The following is a 12,288-nucleotide window of genomic DNA, read 5'->3' as shown; positions in this document are numbered from 1 at the left end:
TTAGTCCATCAAACACAACACGTTCAGCGTGACAGTCTGATTAGACTAATTATTTAGCTTTATAACATCCTCTCGTCTCATCCAGTCTAATTAATTGTGGAGAGTGCCACAAAAAAACAAAGATAAGCGCAGTTGTTAGTGAATATGCAGTACCTCAGTTTATTCCAATGGGGGAGCTGTTACACAGACTGAAAAAAAAAACAGCCAAGCAACATACTTATCTAAAAAACAGGGGACGTTCAGGTGAGAAAATGTTTCCTCTATGCACATTTGTGCTGTAACACTGTTAGCTGGCATCTACAAATCCTCGGAGGAGCTTTTTACGCCAAGATTCCTCCAGAATCCAGAGACGGTCCTCTGAGGCCCAGCACACATGGTCCAGTAAGGGAAATACGAGAAAAATCAGGTGTTGCATCCTTGAGCATTTACATATTGGTCTATATTTAATCTCCTCCGGTGGGAAAGAGTCCTGAGATGGGCAGAGTGGGTGAGGAAGACTGCGTATGAGAAAACTGCAGCGCTCTCAGTCCTTCTTTACCCAAGAAGCTGTTAATGCGTAGCCAAGGCCGTGCATGTTATTAAGAGCAGACGTTCTAGGGTCCCTGCTCGCCAATTCACTCTATAATGGGCTTCTTTAGCATTCCCGCACGTTCAGAAATACTCTAATGAGGCGAAACCAAAGAAATTTCCAATTACAGCAATCCGGAGGACATTCCAGATCACACACCCTGTTAGAAAGCTCGGAGCAGCCACAGCGCGCAGCACTTCAAAATTGCCCCAAGAAAAAATAACTAGACTAGCTAACTCTAACTCCTTCAATTACGCTTAGAAAAGACTTTGACAACAAAGATCAAAAAGACAAATATAACATCCAGAGTACACGTTATAGAGGCAAACAATTTCAAACAGAGGGAGCAATTTTGCAGCTACTTTACCCTCGACTTTTTGTCACAATGTTATAACAATTTGGGCGGTTGCTAGGGTTGCTAAATTGTTCTGCATGGGTGTTAGCCGAGAGTTTTGTAGTTGCTAGGATTTTGAGTGATTGCTTCTCTAAATATGAATTTATTTCCTATACTCTCACTAAAAAAGTTACAAAAGCTGTCATTGTTGTACTCTTTCAAAAGGTATTATAAATTACTATCCAGAACAGGCTTAGCACTGCTTTTTCATTGTTAACCCTACACTGTGGTGCCAAACATGTACAGTGTGAAACGGTGTGGTGTCAGAATACTATGACTAGATGCTTAGCAACAGACAACCAATCACGTGCCTCAGGTTCACATGCTTTAGACTGTCACAGAAAACTGCACATTGTATAAACAGTCATGAGGCAAAATTTGTCAAATGGTGACAGAAAACCCATTTACAGTACATGATAAAATTTGAAATCGGTGAAAATGGATAATTGCAAAGGTGATTTGAAAACATGCTTTATATTTATAGTTCTCGTGACACTAGTAGTGCATACGTAATCTGCCTAATCCACCTCTAACTATTTCAAATAGAAAAGCCCTCTTGTATGTAGGTACTACTAATATGTACTTTTTGTAAAAAGGTGTGTACATTTTGAAAGGTTTCATCCCAGTGAAATCATTAGTACCTTTTTTTCTTAGAGAATATTTATCATCTTCCAGGCCTTTTTCATATTTAATGTTTAATACATTTAATATTTGAGGTTATGGGTTTTGGAAAACCGATAATACCAAGTATTAGCGATAGCAATAGTGGAGCTCACTGTAGCAATTAATACAAGAAGTGCTGCTGCTGCAAGAGAAGGTGTTTTATAGAAACCCACCTGATAGCCGGCGAGTAGTTTGCTCCTCCAGTGTGCCTGTGGCATGTCGTGTATCGAGAGGCGCAGGTTATGGTAGCTGTCTTTGAAGAGCAGGACGTGAGGCTCGTCAATCAGTCGACCTCCCAGCTGTCTTTCCATCTGCATCACCTCCTGTGGAGCAACACAGCACAGCACAGTCAGTCAGGCCACGGCCCTCGCAACCCGGTTCCGTTTCCCCTATGCTGCTTTAATGTCACGCCAAGGTCACGGCAACTCTGGCGAACGCAATCCAAATCCAAGGGTGCTGGGGTAATGAAGGTTCGAGCTGAGCTATTCGTCAAGCGCTCATTGTTCGTGCATCAAAGATCCACTTAATTTCATTTCTGTGGCTGTGCCAGGAGAAATTTGTACTCGCATGTCTAATGTTTTCGTCTCAGTGGGGTTAGTACGGCAAGGCCATTTGTTGCCATCAGAACGGCCATCTGGAATTAGGTAATAATATCCATGCACATCCTGGCTGATCTATCAATTCTTTTTCAGGGCACATCTCTCATGCTAAAGGAGTGCGCAGAGCAGAGGGCTCTGAAAGCTGAAAGACTCCCATCAAAGACCTCAGCTCGCACAGAAGAACTACAGCTCAAACAACATGATGAATTGGACGCCGAGGTTAGAGGACTGGCAGACCTTCCCAATCAGGACGGCAATCTTTCATAACATTCAAACTTGCTAACAAAACAACAGCACAAAGGTAAGGACTAAAGTAAAACGAAACAGGTGAAGCATTCCCGAGAAGCAGGCTGCAGTGTGTATAAAAGAAAGCTACTTGAACGAATAGACAACAAATGGAGGAGAGAGGTGGGGGTGCGGTAATTACCATATGTTTGATTCTTTTCTGTGTGAATGTGGATGCACATGAATTGTTTGAGAGCGCCTCTAATTAAGACGGAGAATCTCGGTGATTTTTATCTGCACATGGACGATTCAATTTTCTGCACTCTTTGCCAAGTATCGGCAGGCCAGGTTTCAATTAAATTGGTATAGAACCTGTTAATTATTCACTTGCAATACCTGCTGTAAAAGTACCATATTATCCGCTTACCAACATTTTAAAAAGCAAGTGAGCTTCCCACTGTTTCTTACAAGGAGAACATTTCTTACTTGAAGAAACTAAACTAAGCTAAGCTAAGCTAAGCTAAGATAAACTAAGCTAAGCTAAGCTAAGCTAAGCTAAACTAAACTACACAATATAATCTATATACAATAATCTATCGATGTATAACTTAAATTTGTTATAAATTTGTTGCATGTCACAATACATTGTGTCTTAGAATGAGGCCAGAACAAAGTATCTTTATTAAAACAAACTAAGCTAAAACTAAAATTCTACACATGAGTTTTGTCTCTGGTCTCTGGTATAAAACACCCTTTTATCTTTTTAAAGTCCACTTTTGGTTTCATGGGAGATAATGAAAGCAGTTTTAACCATTTTTACTATCAGAGTCAAGCTACAGTCTTTCTCCATTAGCACAGCAAAGATAGAGACGTTGACATCTTTCATGATTCTTCAGCCCAACCTCTGAGGTGAATTTTAAGAGAACTGAATAGGTTAGAGGTCAAGATTTATCTCTTGCCATTAGGTCTTATGTCAGTCAATGGCTAAGCGCACTCCATTTAGAATAGGAATATAATCTCTCTTTCACGACAAAAGATAATTTATTTAGGCCTCAAGCATCAACTTTTTATGTTGTTCTCTTAAATACAATCACTTTATGGGAGGAAATTAGCATTGCAAATTGCTGCTTATGGACTTTGATCCTGATTCTGACCTATCAGCACATCTAGCTGCCTAGTAATGGGAGACAAAGAAGAGCACGCCAATTATCCCATCATGAATAACTAAGAGCATGCATACCAATGCAGACACAGTCCAGCCTGTCCACCCTACATATATTAACAAGGCCAGTTCGAAATGATGAGCAGAAACATGTCAGTCTTGGCCCGCCGCTGCTGCATCTCAGCCAAGAACTGAGCTTGCCATTTGTGTGTTTGCTTTCAACATATGTCTCAGGCTGAGTGAATATTGGCCCTGTTTACACCCCATTGTCTTGTTAATAAATTGTCACAGAATTTCATTAAAACAATCCAAAATGACTTCTTTCAATGAAAAGCCATTTAATTGCATACAAAATACACTTTTACAATTTATACCATACAAAATAGATATTTAAAAAAAATAAAGAAAATAATCTGTAAGTATTTTATACAAATAGAGATCCTATATTAATTAATCTGCTTTACAGTAGTATTTTGGATCCAACAACAACAACAATAAATTAATATAGAAATTATATATATAACTTTTTTTATTTAAACTTATTTGTAATTACAATATATGGTTTAAAATAATAAGCAAACAAACACAGTAAGATGAATATATTATTATGATTTGAACTCTATCTTTTTTATATCTTCTTCTCTCTTTGGTCATGTCTTTTCTTGCCTGTGTGGGGCACCAAGAGAGTCAGAACTGCCACTTGTTCCCCTTCAAAAAATATGTGCATGACACCCTTGACAAGAACATTAGTAACTACACCATTCTGGCAGAAACTGGTCAACACTGTATTTTTATAAGGAGTCTTTTAAAGTATAGACAGTGGGGAAAATATATTTTTTAAGAAATTACTCCTAATGCCAGTTTGTTAGGTGTATAACACCTCTCCACACAAACTGTATCTTCCATTCCAACCTCCCCCTCCATCATGAGCAAGCCCAAAGATCTGTCAAAGGATGTCAGAGACAAGTTCGTAGATCTACACAAGGCTTGAATGGGCTACAAGATCATCAGCAAGAAGTTTGGTGAGATGACAACTGTTGGTGCGATTATTCGCAATTGGAAGAAATAAAAACAACCATCAATCGGCCTCGGTCTGGAGCTCTGTTCAAGATCTTGCCTCACGGGGTAATACTGATTATGAGAAAGGTGAGGGATCATCCCCGAACTACATGGGAGGAGCTTGTTAATGATCTTAAGGCAGTTGGGACCACAGTAACAGAGCAAACCACTGGTAACACACTATGCCGCATTGGGTTGAAATCCTGCAGCGCCTGCAAGGGACCCCTGCTCAAGACGGCACATGTACAGGCCTGTTTAAAGTTTGTAAAAGAACATCTTAATGATCCAGAGAAGGCTTGGGAGAAAGTACTGTGGTCAGATGAGACCAAAAATGAGCTCTTTGTCATTAATTTGAACCCCCATGTTTGGAGGGAGAGAAATGGTGACTATGACCCCAAGAACACCATCCCTACAGTCAAGCATAGCGGTGGAAGCATTATGCTTTGGGGCTGTTTTTCTGCTATGGGTACAGGAAGACTTCACTGTATTGAGGGGAAAATGGACGGGGCCATGTACTATAAAATCTTGGATGAGAACTTCCTTCCCTTAGCCAAAACACTGAAAATGGGTCATGGATGGGTTTTCCAGCATGAAAATGACCCCAAACATACTGCCAAAGCAACAAAGGAATGGCTCAAGTAGAAGCACATTAAGGTCATGGGGTGGCCTAGCAAGTCTTCAGACCTCAATCCTATACAAAATCTGTGGAGGGAGCTGAAACTTTGAGTTGCCAAACAACAGCCAAGAAAACTTAATGATTTAGAGAGGATCTGTAAAGAGGAGTGGATCAAAATCCCTCCCGAGATGTGTGCAAACCTGTTGACCAGCTACAAAAAACGTTGCCATCATTGTCATCATGTTTTGCTTGGGGATCAACCTTTATATAATGTTTTTTTTTTCAGGATTTTTTGGTTTGGTCTTTATATGTTAAAATAAACCTACCATAAAAATGACAGACCATTCATTTCTTTGTAAGTGGGCAAACTTACAAAATAAGCAGGGGATCAAATAAATATTTTCCCAATTGTAGAAGGGAGAGACAGAGTCAAGTTTTCATGGATGAAGACAAGATGTTGATGACTTATAAAATGCTTGGGAAAAAAGATGTTCTATTCTTTGTCTGACTTAAAAATAAAATAAAAAAAATAAATAAAAAAAAACCTAGGATGAAGCCCACCCAGTCTTTTTCTCACTCACTGGAAAACTAAGAACTGCAGCAAGAGAGGGTGAAAAAGAGAGCAAGTAAGCGAGCGATATAATACAAAAAACGAATGGAGAAGAGACATAGGCAGCTTAACACTGGTGTCTTCGGGTCAGAAGAGTGGTAAGCTTTAGAGAGACAGATAACAGGATTATGGGAAGCATGGCCACAGTCCTCCGGAGCCCACAAACCCTTCATCCTCACAGGCCTGGACAGCTCATGTGGTGTGCTGAGCAGGGGCTCTGATGGACTACTGCTGCACTCCATTTGGGAATACAAGAAACTCTTCTATAGTTTATCTCCCCTCGCCGTCTTTGACAGAAAGAGGTTAGATGCTCTGCTACAACTCACATGCTACAAACGCTCCTCCGCCAAAAACACACACAAGCTAAACATTTAAAAACCATTCAAGCAAAAGGGCAATGTGTTTACAAAGTTCACAGTGACCCAAACTTCCATTAAGATAAAACACTTAATGCCAGCGCTCAGAAGATTGAACCACAGCGGTCAAAAGTTTATTTATTTACTTATTTTTTGCATTTTGTTATGAGGTTTCCAAGGGATTCTGGGTAGTTGCTAGGTTAAGTTTAGTACTTATCGTTACGAGTTTGATGAAGTCCTAGCCCCTAAGTATGAGCAATGCCTTAATAAATTCCTTCTAGTAAATCTATCTCAGAGCTATTCAAATAAAAAGCTATTAAACATGAATGCAGAGTGGGCTCTATCCATTTTGTCCCCACCGGCTTGCAAGTAATAAGGTACAAGAAATTACCATCATACCATATAAAATCAAACTGAGCATGCCATAAATTAACAACCACTGAGACAAGTTTGTTACACAACACCTTAAATCAGTGAGCTAAATAAAAAAGGCTTTGATTTTAATGACAGTATAGATCCGCAGTAATAGGACATTTCTTTCAGTCTGCTTTACAACTTGATCCCAACTGTCTCACAGTGCATAAAGATATGAGAGCATAACAAAGTGACTGACATTGACTAATTTCCGCATGGCGTCTTCTGCGACTTCTCAGCCGTGAGAAAACAGACCTTGCACTTTCTGAGCTGATGAGCAAGTCAGCAAAGTCAGAAAAGAGATCTGAATGATGGAGGCAAACATTTCAACGATGTAAATCATCTAGACATGTCTGTGAGTTTTCTCCAGCTAGTAATGAGGTTATTTTTCTCCTTCCCACCCAACACCTCAAATATTTCTCTCCGTTGCCTCCTCTCTCTGATTAAAAACTAAAAACAAGAGCGATGTACGAGTAGCTTTCCAAACAAGCATTCCAGAGAAACGTATTTGACAAATCAGAGCAACATACAGGCTTTGTTTTGTCTCGTTCTCTCGCGTCGTTGGTTTAAGACGACTGTCTCGTTAAACGTTACGTCAGTGATCAAAGCCGTGTGCCATTTTTGGTTTCTCCCCCCGATAGGGTGAATGCACACACGTACGTGCAAATTATCCTCAGACGTTAGACGAAAGGTCATATATGAGAACACTTGCTCTCCTCTCTCCCTGTTTGTTTCTAGCCAAGTCAGCAGATAGAAACACCAGACGTGGCTCCTCAGACGTTTGGCTGCTGGGTTGAAAGGTCTGGAGGGAGAAGAGAATATCACACGGGTCTTGATTAAATGCGAACAACATTTGAGGCACCAAAGGTCACTGCTCATTCATCTCTGAAACGAGAGGATATTTTACAATCCACTGCCTGGTGACAAGCCAGATAAACCAGTGAATCCAAAACATTCCTCTGCTGGTGCTTCTTTTTGCAACATGTTCGTGCACTATAATCTGGATCTCAATGCTCTTTATGCAGTGAATGCAGACACTGACCATCTTGCTTCGTTGAAAGATCAAATGCTATGGTGAGATCACATGAAGAACGAATGGGTCAGAGATCTGGTGTAGTGGTTTGTGCGGTCCAACACTAAGATTTAAATAAGGTCAGCATGGTCTAATAAGGTCAGGTTTATATTTGGAGGTCATGCAGGTAAGTAAGCACACTAATTAACCACATCAAAGGAAGTGTCTCTCAGAGGTTCTGTAGTTGCGCTTTAGGAAGGGCAGCGGCTATGATGTGTCCAGTTACAGTAAAACCAGCAGTGGAAGCAGTTCTGAAACAGACAGCTGTACAGTACATTAAATATTTATCTAATTGGTCCCATAAGACTCACAAACATAGTGAAAGCATCTCTGCTGAAATGTCACTGACTCCCAAATGTCATACTCGTGATTAAAGACAATTACATTGTTTTATTGTGGCTTAATTGGGAGATTAAATATTTCTGTTGTTTTAGGCATAAGCAAAGCTTATGACTGAGAAAGAAAGAATGAATAGGAAAGAAATCGAAAAGGAGAAAAAGTATTTGTATAGTGTAGTAAGTTCTAAGAGACAACCACTAAAAATAATAGTGGTATCCCTTTCATTTGTGGTGCATTACTGTTTCTCTAAGTAATGTAGTAGCCCTGCGGCAATCAAAACGCAATTAATATTCACCCAAGATGATGGTGGAGAAAGATGCATGAAAAAATAACAATGCATCTTTGTCACGAAAGACGCTTCTAATGCTATGCTAATTTCAAAATCCTCTTCTGTTATCAGCAACAATTAGCATAATAATTCCATCACAATAAATCAGCCTTACAACTCTGAAGGAAAGTCAATCAGGGACTCGGATGTGGTTCTCAGGGGGTGAAACACCTGTTAGACCACAAACATACTCTACATGAGTTCACAAATGCTTGGCCAATGCATTGCAAGACTGCAAACACATTGCTTTACAAGCATTCTTGCATCTGTGTGACAGTAAAAATATAAATGAAAACAACTTATCGATAACAGCAGTCAAGCTGATATCCAATATAGCGACCCATGGGACAGAGCATAGAATGTGTTGGTGTAGCAAGAAGCAGGGGCCAAAACTTTTTGATAGATGATTTAACATGATTTGTTCATGAGTTTTCCAGTTGTTCATGATTCCTGTATGAGGAGTTTCATAAATCGTTGCTTCAGAAAGATTTTCCAAAGTAGCAGATTCCAATTATACTATTCTTATGCATTATTATTCTAATTATTTCAAACTCTCTGAGAGTTTAGTCTTGGCGATGTTTGGTCTTGGTGGAACAGATCTGCTAAATTAGCAGCCAATACATCCACAGACATGCTGCAGTGAGCACGTAGGAAACACTGCAGCGCATATAACTAGGACTGTGAATCTTTGGGTAGACAAAGATTCAATTCGATTCGATTCAGGATTCGTAGGTTTTCGATTTGATTCAAGAACGATTGTTGCAAATTTAGAACGATTCAATCTGATTAGATTCACAATTAAATTCGATTTGATTCGATTATAACAATTCGATTCTGCATTCTTTAAGTGCATTCACAGGATTATTTAAATGCTTCCCTTAAATTCTTTAAATGCTTAGTCAGGGGGCAAATTACACAGCAGCCTTGAACCATAGGTTAGAAAAAAACAACAACAACAACAACAAAAATTGTGTCCATTGTTAGATGCTAGTTTAATGCTATATCTTGACATGGCTTACATAAAAATATATGTTAGCCAAGATTCTGAAAAAGTGCTGTAAAAGTATGCATAAGCTAACATTTTGTCACAAAAGGGGTGTTAGCCATCATTTCAGAAGTGACAGAAATGTCAAATACAATCATTGTATGTATGTAGCCTATGTATTATTGTTGTTATTATTATTATTATTTATTTATTTTTTAAATAATTTTTTTAATTACTTTTAATTTGCTGTAAGAAATCAAATACACTGCTGGTCAATCATTTGTAATCTATATTTTTTTCCTAATGGCAATTTTATGATTGTTTTATATACTAAATGTAATTAGCAATTATTTCAAATTTCTGCACAGAATAAGGAAGAAAATATACTTAATAGTTTCTGAAGTGTAATAAATGATGTCAATTAGCACTGCATCATTCATACTTTTTTTCTTTATTTATTGTGTTCTTGTGAAGGAGAGATCACACATCAGCTGCATCAGAGACGAACTGAGCATTAGCGCAATCCTTTGACAGTCTCAGGCGGTAATAGAGGAGCGCGTGAAGGAGAGATAAGAGGCACGAACACTGTTCAAGGTCTCCATTAATTCGTGCTTGTAGTAATTTAATTTAATTTAATTTTATATTCACTATCGTGATTCATTCGATTCTTAGCATTTTAAATCGATTACTGTCCGAGATCGGTGAGTCAGGATTCAAATATCATGTTTTAAGATCAACGCATATGCATCGTCAGGGTTTGTAATCAATGCATCGATAAAACGAGTGAAACGTTACACCCCTACATATAAAATCTGAATTTACCCCCATATATAACAGACATGAAATCACCCCATAGTAGAGATGTATACAGGTGGAGCTGGAGAAGGTGGAGGGTTTCTGAAATGTGCTGCATCTGCTACAGCAAGCACTAACCGAGTACTTGAATGTTGAGCAGCAAACTCATTGGCTGCTGACATGGATATTAACCAATCAGCTGTGCCATGTGAATAATTGTCGTTATGTCAGACTGAGGTAGAAGCTATCCCCCTGGAATCTAGAGATTCCTGCCAGAGTCAGGAAAATTACTTTATAGTTGCAATTGGAGCAAACTAGAATTTTTCTTTACATTAATTCATTTAGCAAAGTCTGTTATCCAAAGCAACTCAAAAATCAAATGTTGTATAAAGAATACAGCAGAAAAGTTTAATTGGTGCAGTGACTCAAAACACTAAGACTTGTTTAGAAGAATAGAGCAGAAAAGGCATTTTTATACATTAAAATGCACATTCCCAGGTTTAACATGAAGCTGCAGAAGCATCTGCATTCATGTACTTGCATACAGTATGTTTCTGGCCTTTGGAACAAAAACCCTCCCTTTCTATAGTGACAAAGATTAGCATACAGTCCACTTGATTCCTTGCTAAACCACAGAGTAAAAAAACTGCATATCCTATAAGGCCATTGTGGCTCACCGCAGCAGTCTGTCCATATGAGGGGAGTGAAAACTGCAGATAGGGTGGATTCATAGAAAGCAGCACCACAAGAGAGCATTGCATGACTGAGTCTGTCCACGTATGAAGATTCCCCTGGAGCAGCCCACTCCTGATCAAAGGCAAGGTTAGTATGAAAGGAGGTCATGGGTTGAAAAAGCATCTATATTAGAAGCTCAACATCCTAGCTCTATACAAAAGCACATCACCCATCCACACCTTCAATCTCTAAATAACAACAATAGCTGTAAAAAAAAAAAAAAAAAAAAAAAATGGTGGGGGGGGGGGATCACCACTTCAACACTTCACTTTAAAACGACAGAACAGTCAGCGTTCTCATGAACCCTTTGGAGAGAATTAGAGGGGTGGTGCTCACATCCATCATACACTGGAGCACTTCTCATCTTTGCATGGATAAGAGCTCATTTTAAACAAACCACAATTCCTGGCATCTCCTTTTATAATCTCTTTCCCCAAACAGCCCACCCTAGTGGGGCCCTGTGGGCAGCTTTGGGTAGGGCAGGTCATCTTTTCTGGCAAGCTCTCAGAGGCTGGAGTGGGCAGAGCAGGGAACGGACCCTCTTACTTTGACAGTGAGAGCAGAGTGGAGCTCAGGGGCCACAGCCAGAGAGTCTCTCCTTTTCATTTACTAATTAGGCATGCAAATGAAATCTTAACAGTCTGCTCAGACGTGCTCCTCAGGGGAGGCTGCTTTGGCATTAGCTCTTGATTATTCCTGATCTTTTAGGAGGGGGAGCGTAAGAAAAATAAGTGTAAGCCAGAAGGAACTGCAAAAAAACCCCTGATTGTCTGATGAAAGAAAAAAAAGGAACAGAAAAAAAAGAAAATTGCTTGACTAGTGAATAGCATTTTATTTCATTTCATTTCATTTCTATGGAAGAATATTCAGGATTTTTTTCAAAAGCAATTGCAAATTAAATTTTCAATTGTTTTCCACTTGTGGGCACATACGTTATGTAAAATATATAAAATATTTCATTACCTTTTGCATTTTCATTACCTTTTGCGAACACACAGTAACTGCCACATTTCAAATGAAAAGGCAAAGTACATTTGCAACTGCATTTCCCATGTACGAGTCATGAGCCTGTCATATTTAAATGAAAATATTAATTACCACATTAGTTTTTTCACTCTCTTTGCGTCGTGCATCTAACCTGTTAAAATTCTAATGGAATTGCAATTCCTTTTGCAATTGAATTTCCAATGTCTTCATGGAAAGCTGTCAATTAATGTGAGGGGCGGGACTATACTATGGGGCGTGCTTGTAGGGAGATGATGTTTGAATGCTTCGAATTTTTGCATAATAATAATAATAATAATAATAATAATAATAATAATAGTAATACAAAGTAAATAAATAAAAAATCTTTGATCAATGCAGGTA

At 38.9% G+C, this 12,288-nt stretch overlaps 1 protein-coding gene across 4 annotated transcripts in view; it reads right to left on the bottom strand.

Moving 5' to 3' along the window:
- LOC113113834 (netrin receptor UNC5A-like) overlaps positions 1-12,288 on the bottom strand; it is a 170,912-nt gene that overhangs the window by 7,260 nt on the left and 151,364 nt on the right. For all 4 annotated transcript variants that reach the window (XM_026280329.1, XM_026280330.1, XM_026280331.1 and 1 more), the window contains one exon: positions 1,799-1,948. In XM_026280329.1, the coding sequence (XP_026136114.1) occupies positions 1,799-1,948 (150 nt within the window). The remainder of the gene's footprint in view (positions 1-1,798; positions 1,949-12,288) is intronic.

This window comes from Carassius auratus, chromosome 14 (assembly GCF_003368295.1).
Source record: "Carassius auratus strain Wakin chromosome 14, ASM336829v1, whole genome shotgun sequence".
Classification (NCBI taxonomy): Eukaryota; Metazoa; Chordata; class Actinopteri; order Cypriniformes; family Cyprinidae; genus Carassius; species Carassius auratus.
Note: the sequence above shows the minus strand (reverse complement) of the source record. Positions and strands in the feature narration are given on the sequence as shown.